At 43.9% G+C, this 20,597-nt stretch overlaps 1 protein-coding gene across 1 annotated transcript; it reads right to left on the reverse strand.

Moving 5' to 3' along the window:
- Nucleotides 1–9,764: 9,764 nt before the first annotated feature.
- LOC114770503 (uncharacterized) lies at nucleotides 9,765–12,671 on the reverse strand. The gene is made up of 3 exons (XM_028964483.1): nucleotides 12,437–12,671; nucleotides 11,915–11,979; nucleotides 9,765–11,333 (listed from the first exon to the last, which is right to left on the reverse strand). Exon 3 carries the CDS (start codon nucleotides 11,330–11,332, stop codon nucleotides 10,007–10,009), a length of 1,326 nt encoding a protein of 441 aa, XP_028820316.1. The 5' UTR covers nucleotide 11,333; nucleotides 11,915–11,979; nucleotides 12,437–12,671; the 3' UTR covers nucleotides 9,765–10,006.
- Nucleotides 12,672–20,597: the final 7,926 nt, after the last annotated feature.

Below are 20,597 nucleotides of genomic sequence, written 5' to 3' on the forward strand. Positions count from 1 at the left end.
AAATAATAATATTGGGGCGTGGAAATATATGTTTTGTTTAAACAGTCTGCGTTTCGAAATCTCCAACAGGTGTTCAGCTGGGATGAAATATACATTTGGCTGGTGACTTCGGGGACATAGATTTACTAGATTTATTAAGCAGGGCAAATTAGCAGAAAATCCTATCCTAGCAGGCTTGATGAGGCTACTGCCAGCCCAATGAAATGTGGGAGCAAACGTACATTGCAGCGGCACTCAAATTATGTGTCATGACCTCCCAGGGGTCATTTTTTCATAATATAGCAGCACAATTATTTTTAAATATAGACATTTTGCCTGCGTAGTCTGCGTAACTAGATTTTTTTCTTAATGTGTGTCTGTGTGTGTATGTATATTCAAAACACAATACAAACTCCGGTCCAGAGTTATATATATTTTTATATTTTTTTGTATATGATTTTTTCCAACACAATGGAATGGGTTAATCCGATCCATCCAATGTAATCCAGTTCTTTATAATCACCTCCCTGAAATGTGTAATCTTAAAAATAATGTGTAATCTAAAAATACCTGAAAATAAGGTCAGCCACAAAGATAACCATGTGACCACACCGGACCACTTTTCGCTTCCTAACTACAAGCACTATTTTCATATTAATGCTATGCACTAAGCTTGAGGCTTGTTTCGTGGGGTTACGAATCCTTTCTGTCGGCCAGAATACAATCTTTAATGAGGTCTGCATGTGATGTTGACAGGCACCACTTTTAATAATCCAGAATCAAGAAGTCAGTCTTCATTATAGGTTCATCCCATTTTAAACCTTGTAAAAAAAAAAAACATTAAAAATGACAGAAAGAATTGCTCAACAACAAATAGGGTAGTACCTTTCTCATCTTCACGATACAGACACTTACCAATCTGTCCCTGCTTTTGAAAATCTAGTTGTTTGAACCAATATCTTGTTCTTAGACTAGTGAACATCGTGCCTCTGCCTGGCACCTGGCTCACTGGGTGACACCAAGTCATTGTGTGACAGTTCCAATGACCCGCAGGTGATGTCTGTCTGGTTTTGTGATTACGACTGCTTTTCAAGTTCGCCTTTTCCCTCACTACCCTGGCATCCATTGCGTGTTTCTTTTGTGTTTTCGTGTATTTCGTGTTGTGCACCTGTGCCACTGAAGACATATAGCGTCTATACGTATTTCTTCAGCGGTATTTATTATGGCGAAAAGGGCAGAAAATGAATGAAGCCCTCATAGTGTATATTTTAAAACTAAAATACAAAAAAACTCATTTGCTACTCAATTATTCTAATATATTTTGAAATGTCCTCACGATACCCGCTATGAGTCCAAAAAAGCATTTGGATGAGATGGGTTTCATGTTTACAGTACATTACAGCCACAGCTACTGGCCTAACTGGAGACCACTGTGACCAGCATCAGGACCTGATTGGACGCCTACCTGAGGCTCTGACAAATGAATTTGAGCTGCCAAGGAGCTGGGGGTGCCAGATTAGCCCAGCATCCAAAATGGACACCTTCCTGTCTTGGATGACAGAAGAGCCACAGCAGACTGTCTTTAAGCTGATTACGAGTTTCAGGTACAGCGGCTGCCATGCTTACCCAACACAAAGCCCAAGCCCCCTCAATTACAGGGGCGCGCCAGTGTCATTAGACTGCGGCTAATCTCTTTACAGCCGAAAGCGAGAGGGCACGCCGGTGTGCATGATCTCGCTCACTCTCCCCTCCCCTGCACCGTGCCGGTAGTGTTTGGCCATGAGAAGGAATTAGGCCTCATCAGGCATGCCTGAAGCGCCAGAGCCACCGGTCTTCTCCTCCTCATGCCACCCCTGTCTAAATTGTTCCCGAGGCCACTTTCGCGCTGGCTTGGTTCGTTTGGGCCCGTGGAAACCAGGCTATGATGAATCCGCCCAAGGACACGGGTCCGGAGGCGTAGCAGACAGAGCATTTATTTCTCAGAGCATTTATGTCCTGTGAAGACAGCCCTGAGGAGACATGACCAACGCAGGACTACAGGATTCAAGTACAGACTGGTGTGTCTCACTGTCGTATTGACTTACCAAGGAGCGATCTTAAAGGATCTGTCTGTGTCTGGCCGGAATGATAATGGCAATCGATCCTCGCATGTTCGTACTCACACAAAGCCGCCCTCTGACAGAGGTTCAGCAATGAAGAATAATGATGATGAGAGGTCTCTTGGCTGTGGGAATCTTCTCCAAGCTCCTGCAATCAAAGCAAATTCGCACGAAGTACCGTAGTACTGCTGATGACATGGGGCTGCAGTATACTGAACAGCCAGCTCCGGCGATCAATGACCATTAAATGGCTCTCAGTCTAGTAGAACGGCTAAAATACTATTAACGATGTCTTTGTAATGACGAAATCATTCCACATGAATAACGTGCGTGGGCTTTTTTGACAGCCAATTATTTGTTAATTATTTGCGCGTCACCGCTGGTGGGCACAACTCCGGGCTTCGCACTAGAAGCACAGGACGGATGAACTGACATGTTCATCGGTTGAACCTTGGAATCCTTTGTTACGACCGAACTGTGGAACTCTTAACAAGAGAACAGATGCCTTGGGTAGCACTGCCAATAGTGCGCAATTCATTTTTTAAAAAAAATTTGCTTGCCAGTTTACTACCAACAGATGGTACCATGGAAAACTCTGAGACCTCTGTTATAAAATTATGACCAGAACATCATTTCTAAAGGATACTGTGGTGGCCATGTGTCTAAAGGAGCATGAATTTTCTTATTTAAGAATGCTTCAAAAAGTAGTCACGGTCTCACGGAAGCTGCTAGATAATGTGGGGCCAGTGGCAGAATACACTTCTGAGATGTCTACATATTGGTTTTGTTTCTATTCAAACGTGATGCCGGATGCCTATTTAAAAATCCATCACCTGTATTTGTGGCAGGGGGGCCATAACATCCAATAGCACGCAGCCTCTGCCGGCCATTTGCCAGAACCGAGCAATAAATTTTCGACCATATTGACTCAGAGAGCAGACTGTGAATGACTTCCCAAAAGTCGGCTTCGGCAGAGCACCAGTTAGGCTGATTATAGTTTGCTCCTCAAGGTAAACATGAATCCTCATTGATAGAGAAGAAACATGCCCAGTAGAAGCGCAGGCCTACTGCAGGCTTGAATCGATGTCATAATGAGATTTGTCACTCCCTCTTCCCTCTGCTCGAGACCCTGATGCGATTAAGGCGCCCTGCTCGGTGCGGGACAGATAGGGTGGCTATTCATTGGGCGCAGATGAGAAAGGCAGGCCCTCTACTCTGTGATTTGTCAAATTGGTATGGTCAGTGCCAGGACATGACAGCTTCCTGCCGGAGCAGACGTTCTGCACTCTCGCTCGGTTCTGGGGCAATCACGCCTTAATCACGATGGGACCAGATCACTTCAGATCATCCGCCTGGAAGCTTTCGAGAATATCAGGCAGACTGAATACAGATGCAAAATTATCCTGCAGCGTGTATCCTCTTGGTGGTTCAACAGGTCGTGCCAGGACACAGATGGTGTGGTGGATCCATGAGAAGTGGATGATAGGACAATCTGTTATATGTTCCTATTCCTGGATACCCCAAAAAAAATCATAATATTTAATCAGTGAGCAGGTAGTTCTAGATTTTCACCACTACAAAAAAACACCTGTCTCAAAATGCCTCAGGAAGGCCTCTTCTGAACTCTATAAAGCCTTTATTCATGTTTTCAGTCATTAAATTTGCTAACAACTGCTGCCTTACCAACAGACGTACGCCGTACAAAATACCAAAAGCAGAGAGTTATTATGACATGACATGAGCCCAGTTTCTTGTTATTTCTCATGATTAGTGGTGACGTGAGGTCTGAAGCCTACAGTCGGAGTATTTGCTGAGCACATTGTGTTCTGCAAATCACCCCTTTTTGTCAGGTCTCCTCGATGTGTGCAAGTTAAGTTGACAAATTGCACCACTTAACGTCATTAAAGGTCCCACGGCAAGCGATTCTTACACTTTGTCCTCCCTCCGTGCCTCTCCATCCCATCTCTATCTCAGGCTATGCATGCGTTTGGCAGCCGTGCGAGGCGTTACCGGGGGCACGGATTGCCGCTTTTCCTTGCCACCCTGGCTCCGTGTTCGGTTTGGCATACTGGCCCGGGCACGAGCTGGGAAGGTTATGCTCTCATGACACCACGGTTCCAGTATCGGCTTGACGGGGCACAGCTCGCCCATCTGTTTGACAGCTTAGAAGAATTTGCCAATGGCAGCGTCCAATCGGACCCGGCCTACAATGAACCCCTGAGGTCGACGAGTCTGCCATCACATTCATACATGTGGGTTTATGAGCGCATAAGACATAAACACACATATTTACCCAACCCGGCCCAATTGGTTATCGCTACCTCGAGGGTATGTTCTGCATTAAGGGTTCTCACTCAGTACGGTGGAGACAAGAAAGCAAACACACAGGAAAATGGGCAGGTTCAGCACAAATGTGCACTGCCGGAAAGTCACGCAACCCATTTCAGAATGCAAGGCCTGTAATAGGTTTGAGCGGGTGTCTTACAAAACGCTTTTTGTATAGCTTAAAGGTTAATCCAATTTATTCCAACATTTGCAAAAAAAAAAAAAACAAAAAAAAACATTCTGCTACTTTTCTGCCCACATAATACTGCTTGTGACTAACAAACACAAATTCTTCCCCCTGGAAAAATATTGGGGGAAATGAATTATGCATCTCCTCTTCTCATTTTTTTTTTTAACCTTAATATATTCTGGGGTTCTACAGCAGCTTCTCTGCACTGGCAATTGATCTGTCCATTAGCTTGTATTAAAAGTGCTAAATGTCTGGTTCTTAATGGTTTGTTGGGTTGACTACATGCAGTCCTCGACCATCTGCCGAATATTGTAGGTCAGATAGATGAAATTCATGTCAGATAAAATATACACAGCCAGTAACAAATCCTCCCCACCATCCAAGTTTCCAAGGAATTCCTCAGCACTCTGACTGGTGATGGTGAATGTGCTGTGCGGAGGGTGTAGGGAATTGTCCATTGATGACATCAGTGCATTGAGGGTCCTTCTTGCCGCCATTACCATGCCAACCTCCGAGCCTCAGTGGATCATCAGCAGATGTCAAAGGACAGCGTTGACCTCCAGAACTCCGCATAGTTTAACAAAGAGGCAACCTTAACATTAGTGACATTCTTGATAATTAATACATTTGTAAGCTATTCATATTAGAGCAACATTGTTGCAAAAAAAACAGTAAATAGTCACAACAGCTGCAAAATGCCGTGATGCTGAATTAATATGCCGTTTCTTGCACTGGGCCCTGTTTTTTAAGCCAAACACAGGGGCATTTCTTTGAAAAATATTTCCAACTGGTTCTAAAAATATCCTGCAGAATGTGTTAACAAAAAATATGTGTAACATTTCTTTTGAATTACCATGTATAATTTATGGGTGCCGGTTCCAGGGTCAAGTAAATGCTTATTTGTATGCATTCAGGTTTTAAGAAATGGCAGACTACTTGTTAGTGAAAATGATCAAAGCTGTCAGCACCAGTTCTGTGTGCTAATTTCATTTCGCCATAATGGCGAGACAGCGGTGGCCAGGCGTCTGCTGCTGAAACTGAAAACAACGGTTACTCTTAAAACCTACTAAATTCATGATAAGTCACTTAATTTATCCTGAGGAAAGTTCTTTTTTATCATAAACATGCTCGTTGCAACAAGAACAGTACTAATATTCCGAGAAGAATAACATAATTATTCTAACAAAATATCAAACCTACAACTAATAATTTAGATTATGACTATATAACTGACAGCTTCCCTGTGTAATAGGCAATAAATAGGGAATAATAATAATTTTGGTGGCCTAGCGGTTAAGGAAGAGGCCACGTAATCAGAAGGTTGCCGGTTCGAATCCCGAAGCGACAAGATGCCACTGAGCAAGGCACCGTCCCCACACACTGTCATGGCTGCCCACTGCTCACCAAGGGTGATGGGTTAAATGCAGACGACACATTTCGTTTGTCTGCACCGTGTGCTGTGCTGTGTATCACAATGAAAATCACTTCACTTCATAGTGTTGCTGAGATTTGGACCGTTCCAATTTTTTAATGGTGAAAACTATGCACCACGCCTTCAACAGCATCTTTTACACCAGCTATTAAACCAAATAAGCATTTGATAACCTCATAAGCCTTTGCAGATCCATGGTGGCTCCCTCTTTGTTTGTTCCCACTTGTAGGTGATGAGGTGAAACTATGGGGTGAAAAGGGGGAAGTAATTATTATTAAAAGTATTAATGTTATTATTATTATAATTATTTGCATCAGCTCGGGGATTCAAGAGTCAAGAGTGCTTTACTGTCCATACAATAAAGTTGAAATAATAGCTGGCGAACCAAAGTGAATACAAAAAGTGCCACAAGTCCCAAAGTTTCAGATGTGGTCTCCACTCAGAAGTGAAAAGGTTTTCCTCTCTCTCTCTTTCCGCCTGCCTCTTGACGCTTGTCCTTCCTGACAAACTCCCTATGCTCTTTGCTGATCCCCCCACCCCGCCCGGCTCCGGAGGATTTGACCTTTTACCAGGAGCCAAGAGCTCGGCAGAGCACAAAGAAAACAAACTCCATTTCCGCTCAATTTCACACCTAATAACAGCAATCCCCATTCTGATCAGTCTCTTCATCCACACCACAGGCTGCTGTCCTGCAACCGAATTCGCCGTCACACTCTGTCATTACAGACATGATTTAAAGCCCCGGGCCCTGCAACCGGGCCGAGAAAGGGGCGTCGGGAATTCCACGCCGTGCCAGCTTAAAAATACGTGACTGCTGAACTTGCTGTAGGTTTTGTGGGTTTTCGGTATCTGGAAATATAAATCAAATACAAATACGTTTCTACATGTGAATAAATTATCAGGTCCACTGATCCTGATACGCTGTATTAGTAATTGTGGTATAATATTCATACTTCTGATGATGTATCTATAAGAATTTTTTCATGTTTTATTGTTAATTTTTCAGTTCCTGTGGTACTGCCATGTGGCCCTGGAAAGAAACCGAATAGCGAACAGGTGAACACGCCTGTACCTCACACATCTCATCTTGCAGAGGCTCCGGTAGATCTCATGCTGACGTTCATGGAGATGCCACCTGACACTTTAAAGGCAGGTAGGCATTTTTATCATCTTTCTCTTAATAACCCCCCTTTTACTACCCACCCAATTCTCACCCGCCTCACTCACAGCCCTCCTCAACCCAGGACCCCGAACCTCCAAATGAACGGTGGGATCCATCCAGTGAAGGACAGTTAAGGGAAGACAGAGTGACGTTTGTTTCATGTCCTCGTTTTCCACGGCGAGAGACGTTTTCGCTTGGCACCGGCTCATCGCTCATCAGTGTGCACGCTTCCCCGCCCCCGTGCCCGCCGTATTATAACCAGAGCGTCCAGCTGTCAGGCGAGGATGTTGACTCCACACGGATGGGACCATATGTGCGGGAAGCGGACACTGCGGAATGCAAATCGAGCGGCGGCATCAATCAAAGACAGGCGTCAAGTAACCGGCTTCTTCACAAAGCGAATCGGCTTCATTACTTTTCACGTGGTGCAAGGAGACCAGCTCTACACTCCTTTTTGGAATTAGCAGTGACTGACAATTACATGTAAACATGTTGCACTTTTCTATCTAATGATGTAGTAACAGTCTCATAACTGTCTAATTTTATATTGTACTGTACTATAAAGTGTGAAGGGTTTTTTTTTTTTTTTACACCCATTTTGATTGATTTAACTACAATGTGCATTCAAACTTCACCATATTGTAACTGGGCATTTTGGTTGTTGCAATGTTGTACCATTAAAATACGAATCACTTCCTTTCGTTTACAGCTACCCAATGGACTTCTTCTTTAGTGCCTAATTTCTGTCCTTTTTAATTATCTGGGGGGTGCGAATGGAATATCTTTTCACAAATATTTGACGTTTTGACTGTTTTCATACTGCAGAGGCTCGGTTAGGCTTTCCTGCAACCTTGGCCTGAAAGAAAAGGTTCGTAAGATGGACGGATCGCCAGTTATTGTCGTAATGCTTGTTTATGTAAACCGTAATGTCAACGCATGCTTTTTTTTTTTTTTATGCTTCCTTCAATATTTGAAGATCGCCCAACACACATTTCCTGTGCTGGCACAGTGGCTAAAGGGTCACCATGTACACCCACCTTGTTAGACTTTTGACCAAGGACGTTTGAATGTGTTTCCATGGTACCTGAACCCGTCCATTAGCCCCTGGCTTCTGCAAAGTCCACAATGTGTGTGTGTGTTTACATGTTTAGGTGCGAGAGCTCACACACCATTCGGCTGGCAAACACAAAGCCATACACCTTTGCGCGTGCCCTTGGCGAATGGCGTCCGCTGTCCTGCTGTGTTTGGCGTGGTGGCCCATGGCTCCTCTCGCCCCCTCTTTACCGGAGTCCCTCCCCATGTCCTCGTCCCTCACTTGTGGCCTAATCACAAGGACATCATGTGAGCTTTTTTATTAATTTATTTATCTCCAGTACTGCACGGAGCTATTACCATAATCAGGCCACAGAAGACAGGTATTCAATTAGTGCCACTGAGAGAGACAGAGACAGACTATAAATACACTGGCAGAGGACCTGGTAGAGGACTTCAGAACCTCGAGAACCTCCACTAAAGTGGCCTTTTTGAGTTGTGAAGTAGAGTATGTTAGTATTTATCTGAAATGTTCAAAGGAAATGCTCTGAGTTGGTCCTTGTGAGCTGCATACATATATATATGTGTGTGTGTGTGTGTGTGTGTCAAGGGACCCAACAGGGCAAAAGCAGGAGGTGTATTACCACAAAATGTCATGCCATATTGAATATTTAGCACCAACCCAAACACAGCCGCACCCCCCACCCCAACTCGCATCCTTGGCAGAAAGCCTTATCCGTCCACAGGGGAAGCCCCTCCAAATGCACGGAATAAATCATTTTTGTGGGATAAAGGAGAGTCATGCAGTCCGTGCATGCGAGGACATGGAAAGCTAAAAGTACGTGTGAGCACGGTGCGTTCATTTCTTGCTCTGTGTTAAACGTGTGTTGGTCATCATGTGTTAACATGGCAGCATGTCCAGTTTCTTCATGCAGCCTCCACACAACAAGTTACTTTCATAAAAATGTCCAGTGTTATGTAATGTGAACAGAAAAGTGGTTGTTAAAAGAATGAAAGAGGTCCATCATGTCCTAATGAGAAGTATTATATGAATGTTCTGCATGATGGTAATGACTATATAACCCCACGTTTGAAGAGGCTTGATTTGCTACACTGTGCAGAATAGCCTAGCATAGATCACATTTATTAAAAATGAAGTTAATGTCTTCTGAAGTTCAATGGGCTTTTAAACTGAGAGAGTCAGTCCGCAGTGAGCTCTGAGCTCATTTCCGGAAAATGTTAAACGTTCTGGGGTTGTTATGGACTCTCTAACTTCTAATTATTGTATTTATTTTTATATATTTTGGTGACTGCTGCAATACAGACAGTGGCAGGGATTTCTGAAAAATGTAGATGTATTTATATGTTTGACTCAAAAACCCTTTATGTAGATAGACATAAACTGCAAAACCATAAAATGCTTAATAACATGATTTATGAGTCTTAGTAAACAGACAGAATCATAGCGAACACATAGACATGCATAGAATAAGCATTGCAGTGATGTAGCCTCACACCAGAATTTACACTCATACTAGAGGGACATACTAGTTGTGAGTGTGCGAGTGACTGGCGTGTGTCTGCATGTGTCCTGTCCTGTACCCAGCATTCCTGGATTGGCTCCAGCAGACATGACCCCGAGCAACGGGACTAAGCACTTGTGGAAGTGAGCGAGTGATGCATTGCCTGAGACTACAGCTGGTTAAGAATATGCTGCACTAGATAGTAAAAGTCGAGACGTCATGGCAGTAATCTGTACGCTTTTCAATGCGCTGGTATAAAGAATGTCATTTCCAAGGTCGAGTGCGGCCAAGTTCATCATAATTACCATTGACCAGGCGGGCGTGTAGTCCAGCATATACATACAGACTCGGCCGATAAAAATACCTGTTGTGTGTCTCCAGTTCAGAATCTAATTGTAATTTCGTTACATACTGCCATGATACATAGCTTTGTGGGGGATCATGTAGATTATTGTATAACGCCACCCAGGAATACCTGAGCACTGTCCTCCAGTCAACAAACGATTTCTTAACGTACAGTAGAATGCAGGCGTAGCCATCTCTGGTGACCACCTGCAGGCTGGCGCCAGGATGCTGAGTGACAGTCGGGGCGTGGCCGTTGGTGTTGTCAAATTCAGGCCCCCTCCACAGCTCGATGTAGCTGTCTTTAAAGAGCCGCACCTGTAGTCGTGGGTTCAGGCGTATGCTGGTGGCGAGGTGGCCATCTTGTTTCGTCACGTACGTGTACGTCTTGTAGTTTTTGTTGTCTTCAGAGTTGCTTAGATACAGTCCAACCCACAAATTCGTGCCCAAGATGCTTTTCGGGATGCCGCTCCAACTCAGCCTGGCATAATTTTGCACCGGTTTCACCTCCAGTTTCACTTCACCTTCCTTACACATACCTAAAGTAGTATCAAACAGAGCTGACTCCTCGTCTTTCGCCTTCTTTCCCAAATACCACACAGGATGCCCATAATAGAAACACTCGAAACCCGGCGGAGGTACGAACCTAACCCAGGAAGATGCACCAGAAAGGAACTCGTCAAGGCCGGACGACCCAATGCGCGAAAGCAGTCCTGAACTAATTTCGTAGACGTGGCTGAGGTCATACTCATTGCTTGGGTAGAAATGCGCAGCGACGTAGACAGCCTCTAAGCTGGTTCCTCGCACTCTGACAATGATCCTGTCCCTGTTGCCATTATCGAAGTCAAGGCCCCAGTAGCGGTGGTAGCTATGGAGCGTCTTAGCATTCAGGAAGTCTTGGACAACGTATACTGGCAACTGGTAGCTTTTGGGGCCGTTGACGTTCCCAACAACATAGTAAAACACGTCAGGGTGACCGCGGGTGTCTGGGAGAGCTAGTCTGTTATTAGGATAGAGGTGAAAGCCAAAGTGTTCGGTTCCGGGGTCAAAGTCGAGATCCAGAGCTCTGTTTGCGTCTCTGTCGACCAGCCGGGCAAACCAGTAGAGCAGTCGGAGGCCATGTCGTGGGAAGCTGTGACCGAATTCGATCTTTCTCAGCTCCTCCACCTCGTTCAGTCTGTCGATCGCCGAGGTCAGGGCCAGGCAGATGAACAGAGCGATGGAGCGGAGAGATCGTCTCTCTTCCATCCTGGTTATAGATAGAAAAAAAAAAGATGGGCTTTTGTCATGACTGTAACGTGAGGGGAACTTCCAGAACAATAAGGTGATAAACAGAAAGACAGACCTAATAAAGACGTCACTACAGAAGACATGAAATAATTACACATTAATTTACCGGTGAAAGAAATGGTGAAATATGTCAGTAGTGCACGTTATATTATTAAAAATGTTTCAGCAATTAGCCAGCAGTTGCTTGTCGAAGCGTCCCAGACCGGAATTTGACTGAGGGTCGAGCCACGCCCACCGGTGGACACGTTGACTAATATGACAGAACGCAGTGCTCCCTAGATAACCTTAAATTAAACACGAATCAAACAGCAAACAGTAAAAAAAAAAAAAAAGTATATTAACACTATAAAAATGCTGCATTACATTTTTGAGGAGGACATGTAATAAATAAAAATATGTACACCCACAAACCCATTCATTTCGTTTTCATGACAGAAGGAGGGCACAAACCCCCCTGGATGTCCACCCAGAGCTCACAGAGCTGCTAGAGAACCACCCCTCCTCCCCCGGCAACCAACAAAGTGAAGTATGGTGACATACCTTATTTCTCACCTGCACTTTCACGGTGTTCAGCAGAAATAAAACACAGCTCTCGGTTTAACCGACTGGGGGGGCAAAAAACATTATTTTGTTCTATTATCGGCAGCCAACAGGATCTGACAAAACACGTTTCATGTTATATTTTATTTGAGGTTAATAAAACTTTTTTGGGAGAAAAAATAAAAATGATATGCAACATTTGCATAACTAAACCTCTTTAAAGAATATTTAGATTAACTTGTGTACAGAATCTACAGCGGAGTGGATTGTATTCATGGTTGGGGTCCTAGTGAATCAGAATTGATCTCTTCATCGATGGTAACTTGAAAGTACATTGTAAGTCGCTCTGGATAAGGGCGTCTGCCAAATGCCTTAAATGTAAATGTAAATGTAATGTAAATGTAAACCACGCCATATGGTTGAACTACACTTGCAATTGTCTCAATGAAATTGACACGGATGTCCTTTAAACTGCTTACATCAAAAAGGATTAATGTGTGTTTCAGCCTGAATTGTACTCACCTTCTCTGTGGCCAGATGAACTTCAAGTGCTTCGGGTCTGGCGTAATGTGTTGACTTTAATTCAGCCTGTCCTCCCGCCTTTGATGGTATCACCTCCAACTGGTCATGCTCCATATTTGGCAAGTCTCCTAGAATGCATTAAGAATGCACATCACTCAATGCCCCCCAATATCTGTATGGATATTGTATGGATCTATTCATATTAAATTCCAATTGTTACTGAAATGCTCGTTCACATATTTGATGTCGTTTTTTTCATACACTGCGGCATCTCTGCGATGCATGACATTGCTAGAATTATTTTTGCAGACATGTGCCATAAAGTAAACAGCCAGCAGAGGCACTAGGCCTGTGGTGGCTTTGCTTTGAAGAGTTGAGGTAACGTTCATGTTAGGAACATTTCTCCTCTGTTTAAAAGAACATATGTAATACGCTCCTGTGTCAGTCTCCATTGTGTGTGCTGTCTCAGTTCTACCATAGGATGCCAGTTTAGCTGTTTTAATCAACAATGCTTAGATATTTCCACCATTTACCTCTTAGTTCTCCCCCCTTGTGCAATCTGTTATTGCAGTAATGGTCACAGTGAATCATTTGTCCAAGTCATAGTTGTCACTGGGCAATTTCATTGCCTCATCGGTTATTTTGCTGTCTCTTGTTTCACCCTCATGTCTTACAAAATGTTTGTAATCTTCTTTGGGGTGACACTGATATGAGATGTGATATGACTAGAACGTGTGTGTAGAAATGTAACTTACAGACATGTAACAGTCAGTCCGTGTGTTGGGTTTCCCTCAGTTTGCCACCCATCGGTAAACGCTGCATGCACTTTACTCCTCTCCATCTTTTAGTATCAGTATTCCTCCCAGAACCATTTGTAGACCCCACGTTGAGTTTCTTGTGATCATAAAAGCAGTGCTAGCAATAAGTCAGAGGCCACTCTGGCCAAACTGCTGGGAGGCTTGTGATGAATTTCCCCTAAATGATGGATCCTTCCGAGAAGTTCTATCACATTCCAGGACATGTTCTGTCAAGTTGAAAGTCCCTTTGTCACTCACCGTGAGCATTTGCTGGTCTGATAACAGTTTCATGAATGAAGTTCTGCAAGACGTGATCACCGGACGCTCAACTGGTCATGGCACATGTTTATATATGAAACCATTGTTTTTGGTCCCATGGTTCTTCTATTGTATCACAGCATAGAATAGATCACAGCATAGAGTGTATCCAGTTTACTTTTTGTGAAAAAAAAACTTATAAAGCTTTTCCGGTATCTTCCTTCGTGCCGGTGGAAACTGGCATTATTTGATAAATCAACGTTGCTGATCATCCTGGACAATTCTAACTCTGATTTTGTCCTAATTCCAACATTTGCCCCTGAGACTCGTGGTGAAATGAGATTCACTTAACTGGTGAATTGGTAAGTTTCCTAGACTGCATATCATCCTCTTGAGCGCCATTGTTAGTGCTCAGCTGGTGCTGAACCACATTGTGACAATATCACACACCACGTCTAATTTATTTGTTTATGTTAACGCATTCATCAAACATTACATTTGCCTGCCGGCCTTTATGATAAAGGTCCCCTATTCTGAAAATGTCACTTTGCAACATTATTACTAGTCTTCGATCCTGCAGTCGCTAGAAAAGGCGATAGGTTTAAAGAGTGTTTTGGCCATTCTGCTTCGCCGTTCAGAGACGGTGGGATCTGGAATTTGTCCCCTTATGTCGTTACCACCCCTTTCTCATGCTTTAAGAGAATTTCCCACCCCTCCCCTAAAAAAGCAACTCCACCGACCGTCATGGCTTGAAAAAGTGGAAAGCACTGCAGTTGCTTGGTGATTGGATGTAAAAATACACAATACACAATATTTGAAGAAATAGCTGGTTAATAAATTTTTTTTCTGGAAAAACACAGACACAATTTCCTGTTTGCGCCAATTTCTGCATTACTTTCCACGAATGCCTGCTCAACTTCTATAGGCCGCTCTTCTCTTTATTCATTTAAACATTTAAAAAACATTTTTAATTGCCTGGACCTCTCCTCATTTGCATTTAAAACTACAAACACAAAAAACGGCACCTCCTTGTATCTCATTGTGGGACTGGAAACTTTCTAAATTTGCACAAGATGGGCATGCCAAATGGGTCTTTTTACTCTTGCTCTGAGAGTTCAATGGGAGCAAAAAAGAAAAGTGCATTATGGGTCTTCGAGACATGTTAACATGCAACAAAAAACAGGGTTGAATGTTCTGACAGGTATCAGGGAACACTGCTGCCTACTCTCAGGGGATACCCATCCTCGGGGTGAGGAAACTGATACCCTCTCATCTCTCCAGCCCATGGCCCCCGTCTCCACAGAGTTACTTCAAACACATTAAAGAAGTAAGTGGGGATTAATGACCGTCCCGCTCAGCTCAGCCGGAGTCCAGAAAGCTGCGCTGCGGTGACCCCTCCAGGCACCGTTTCCATGTGAAGTGCCTTTGTCTGCAGCGTTCGACGCGTGTTCTGTCTCCTGTCCCGACTTTCGTGGCCGGGGAGGGGGGGTTGCAAGCATTACTCCTCCACCGTCGCCTCCACCCGCAGAGGCACCCTCCACCTCAAAATGGCTTAATCACTAATCTAGAGGCCTGCGCTTTAAATTGCCCATGCAACTGATGAAGAGATTTACATACAAGATTAAGAGTGAGCATGTCTCATTAGCAGCTCATTATCTCTCCTTCACACACACACACACACACACACACACACACACACACACATATACAGAGAGCTCAGTGAAGCATGTGCTGAGGAAAAAAAGAACAGGTAGAAGAAAGAACAGAAAGGTGTGTGTGGTGGGGGGACGGTTCAGTCATTTTTAATAACTGAACTCACGTGAAGTACAGCTTGTACCGAATCTTCTCTCTCTCTCTATCTTCTTGCCGTCTTTTCAGTCTGGAGCTTCAAATCTGACTGCAGGGTATCTGCAGAGCGAAACAAGAAAACGATTAAGAGCTGATAAGAGGCTTCAATAGAAGCTGGAGGAGTCTATGTGTGTGTGTGTGTGTGTGTGTGTAGCCAGAGATGATTCTGCTCACCAAGCTCCATCGCTGACTCATGTCCTCAACAGTATGGTGTCATGAGAAGGTCTCTAATCTCCTTAAACTAAAATACATTATTATAATTATTCAAAACAAAAATAATATTAATAAAAAGAAGAATGTATTCAGATTCCAGATAAAAGACACAGAAAACCTTCACACAAAATTATATAGGAATGTGTTATGCACATAATATATAAATATATGTACATATTTAAAAATATATTACATTTAAAATTAAAGAACATTGAACTGCCTCATACAACACAAAAGGAGACAGGAATGAATAAAGGAGAATATTTGTGCTGCCTCGAGTGGAAAGCGTTTCCATAGAAGTAAAGTCACCCAACCCTGGATACATCCATATAATTTGATTCTGTTTCTAATATTGTTTTTAATTATGTGATATGTATCTACCTTTATAACCATAGTCATGTTCCACAGATTGACTTATGTGCACAATTGAATCAGTCGATTATATTTACTGTCACCGCGTATCAAGGCATTGCCATATTGCACAAATAAATGTTTATTAGAATGAAGGCTGAATGTGGAATTAATGCCGCAGCATCTGAGGGGTGGAGAAGCCAAGAGGCAGATATGCCAACCTGGACGGTTCTAAAGCACCAGCCCTCATCCATTATTTGAAAAAAAAAAAAATCCCAAAAAAAAGCAAACCAGGCCAAAGAGCAGACGTAGACTGCCCCTCTATTGTGGCACAAGTGTGTTCCTTTAGTGAGTGACGATGGCGCAGCATCATTTGTCGTTGGCATGAATTCGACTGAGGTGGCTGGGGGGGAAATTAAGCGAGAGGAAGGTAGGATGGCACAGTCGCATGAATAATGGAGCGGGCGCAGTTTTTTTGGTTCCACGGGCACCGAGAAATTACTCCCACTTTGCGGCGTTTAATCAATTACGCCCCCCCCACCCTACGCTCTATTGTATATTTTACACCCCCACGCACCTCCCATACTTCATCTCTGCAGCTCCATTTTTTTTGGTTCTTTTTGAGTGTTACAGTCCATAGAAGGTTTACTTGTGGCCCAGTGCTCTGACTCTCCCACCCCTTTCCCCGGCTGGAGGAGCCGGTGTCGGGAAAGTCACCGGCCGAGGGCAAGCGGGCCAGGATCCTCTCAGAACCCCGGGCGGGAGCCGATAACCCAGGCCTCGGACAGGATACCTGGACAGGTTCAGCCAGGAGTCAACCTGGCATCTAGTGGAAGGACGTCTCCTCTGATTCAGGCCCGGCGCGAGTCTTAATTGTAACGAAGCGGGCTTGTTGGCGCACCGCCCTCCCGCAGGATGGGCTCGTTAGCAGCTTCTTCCCCCCGCCCGTAAACCCGCCTCCTTTCCGTGTAGTCGTTACGCTGATTGCGAGCGCACAGCCACTCTGCACGCTCCCGCGTTGGGCAACATGCACGACATTTCATCACGCATGAAGACCGTGACTGAGACATGCATGAATCAGCCCACACACACACACACTCACACACACACATAGAGAGAGAGAGAGAGAGAGAGAGAGCGCAGAATAGTCTAATGAAGAGAAGCGTTTCGGCTCCGCACACGTCTGTCATCCTTACAGGCTTCGCTTGCTTTAACTTCCATTCTTTATTTATCTCAGTGATCCCCCTCTCATATGCAGCCAGATCTGACAGAAATGGAGCATCGGCGCTCCCCACACCACACAGATGCACGAGGGCACCTCTCATGTTCAGCCCCTCAAACATCACGCACCTCTCAAAATCGCAGCCGAAAAAGGTGCAAAGGGAATATAAAAATAAATAAAAACGGGAAGAATGTTGACGTTGTCAAGAGATTTACAGTGAATATAAAAAAAAAGATAACCATAGAAGTGACAGATTAATTTCTGCTGCATGCTTTTTATTGCTATTGGACTTGTATGTTAGTGTGTCAACAAGAAAAATAAGACACAATCTTGCAATATATGAAATATATATGTATTAACAACACATATGTATTAACAACACATCTTTAATAATTCATTACTAATTTCATAATCAGATCATTTAGGTTTCTAATGCCTTAAAATGACACGTTATCAACAGTTTAATTAAGATCATGTTGGTGGATTGTTGAGGCTCTGAAATTTGTGTGCCAAGAACGTGAGCTCAGAGATCATATTTTGGGCCAGGATGTGTAGATTTTTTAAAAATTAATATCTAAATGGATTGTGTATTGCTGTGATCCAGGATGAAAGACTGCAGAAGTTAAAACTTGTTGTGCAGAAGTTTGGCAGAATATCCAAGAGCAGAAGTGGGTCTCACAAGCCCCCAATTTGTCAGAAAAATGGGATTAGCCACCGGACGAGGCGCTGCACGCAACGCAGAGCCCCTCTGTTCCATCAGTTACGCTCGTCCGCCGGATTACGGCAAATCTGACAGGCACAATGAAAACATAACTCTGAGCTGAGACGGCAGATACGGCAGAGAGGACAGTACCAGACATCACACACAAACACACCCTCAAGCCGGAGACATTTCTTCACAAGAAAAAACGACAAGAAACAAGGCCTTCTGGTCAAAAACCACGGCAAAAAATTAGCGTTGCTAAGGTGATAATAGCCTAGTGGGTAACACACTCGCCTATGAACCAGAAGACCCAGGTTCAAACCCCACTTACTACCATTGTGTCCCTGAGCAAGACACTTAACCCTGAGTGTCTCCAGGGGGGGACTGTCCCTGTAACTACTGATTGGAAGTCGCTCTGGATAAGGGTGTCTGATGAATAATGTAAATTTATTATCAGTAGCTTTGTTATCATTAGCACTAGTTGATGTGTCACTGAAATAAAATTGGCTTTGGATTCTGTCCCTCACTCTACACTTAGTCCTACTCACACACATACACACACACTCACAACTACGGACCATTCCACCAATCCACCAAGTGTTCATGCCTTTGGACAGTGAGAGGAAATTGGAGAACCCGGAGGAAACCTGCTCCATGCAGGGAATCGTGTTATTTGATTTCTCCAGTGCCTTCAGCACCATCCTTTCCACAATCCTGAGGGACATGTTGGAGTACACTTTACTTTACTTTACTTTACTTTACTTTACTTTACTTTATTTGGCAGACGCTTTTATCCAAAGCGACTTACAATGGGAAGACACCAGCAATTCTCGTTCGATTTCTATAGAATATCAAGTATACAAACTAAGAGCCCTGATAAGGCTTAGACTTGTCATTGAAGAACATGCTCGGAGAGTGTTGGGTGCTAGACTAAGAAAAATTATAATGTATTTATACACAGGAGTCAATCATCACCTCACAACATCACATCCTCTACTACCTCACCAGCCGACCACTGTATGTGAAATGTTGTGTGTCGGACGGGGTGGTCTGCAGTACAGGAGACCCACAGGGAACGGTTCTGGCACGTTGCTCTTCACCATCTACAATGCAGACTTCACTCACAACTCCACCAACTGCTTCCTACAGAAGTTCTCTGATGACTCTGCAATCACGAATGGGGACAGGGAGTACAGAGAACTGACCTGGGACTGGGACTGGTGCCAGCAGAACTACCTTCAGATCAACACTGGAAAGACCAAGGAGCTGGTGGTAGACTTCCACAGTCACAAACAACCTCCACTGAACATTCAGGGTATGGACATTGCTACGTTGCTTGGTGTTCATCTGATCGATAAACTGGACTGGAATCACAACTTTGATGCCCTCTGGGCAGTGGTGGCCTGGCGGCCCCGAAATCAGAAGGTAGCTAGTTTGAATCCCGAGCCACCAAGGTGCCACTGAGCAAAGCATCGTCCCCACAAACTGCTCCCCGGGCGCCCATCATGGCTGCCTACTGCTCACTCAGGGTGATGGTTAAAAGCAGAGGACACATTTTGTTTTGTCACCGTGTGCTGTGCTGCAGTGTTTCACAATGACTATCAATTCACTTTCACTCTACAGGAAAGGGCAGAGCAGGCTGTACCTGCTGCAGAGGCTCAGATCTTTTGAAGTGAAGGGCTTTCATGACTCCATGGTGGCCTCATCCATCTTATATGGTGTAGTCTGCTAGGGAGGTAGCATCTCTGCTGGGGACAGAAAGGGATTGGACAGGCTGATCCAGAGCAGTAGCTCTGTTCTAGGATGCCCTCTGGACACAGTGGAGGTGGTGAGTAACAGGAGAATGGTGACAAAGATGTCATCCCTGTTGGACAATATCACCAACACTACATGCAAGAGTTCCTGACAACACTGAGCATCTCCATCAGTGGCAGGCTGTGGCACCCACGATATTTAGAAGGCCTAACTAAAGAGAATTGAACACTGTCTATGCTGGACGAGGTGAATGTCTATTAAAGTGGATTTTATAATTCATGTCTGGGATTTTAACAGAAGGCCAGAGTGAACAGATGTGTCTTCAGTTTATATTTAAACACTGAGACTATGTCTGAATGTGTGGTCAATGTGTGTAATAGTGATATTATCTACATGTGATCCAGAGTTATGATGTAGTCATACAGCTTACGTCTGGCTGAATCAGGCCCAAGAAAAAGAGCTTCTGTCTTATCAGGGTTAAACAGAAGAAAGTTGGCAAGCATCCACTGTCTAATGTCCTTCAGACAATTCTCTATTCTGATCAGCTAGTGTATGGCATTGCTGATAAATACAACTGTGTCGCCGGCATATCAGTGAAAGCTAATGGCGTGTTTATGAATAACGTGACTTAAAGGTAACATGTATAAGGAAAATAGCTACAGACCTAAGATGGAACCTTGTGGAACACCAAACTCCACCTAACTGTGTGAACTGTGACGAAATCTGGGATTATTTTTGTTCTTGTTTTGTGGGAGGAGAGATATGAGCCAATCTAAGAGCTTTCCTCTTCCATTCTATTAGGAATATGAATAAATGACAATTTACTTTGATGTCATTTAGATTCTATTTTCCAGGCAGTCAGCTTTAGCAAGCATGCATGATCGTTATAACAAGGTAATGGTATAATGATCAGTGGTGGCAGATAAATCTTCACATTCAGCAGACACCCACAAACGCTGCTAGCCCTGCATCTTTCTTCTGAAATTATACAGACCCCAAATTTTTATTATGTTA

This window comes from Denticeps clupeoides, chromosome 20 (assembly GCF_900700375.1).
Source record: "Denticeps clupeoides chromosome 20, fDenClu1.1, whole genome shotgun sequence".
NCBI lineage: Eukaryota > Metazoa > Chordata > Actinopteri > Clupeiformes > Denticipitidae > Denticeps > Denticeps clupeoides.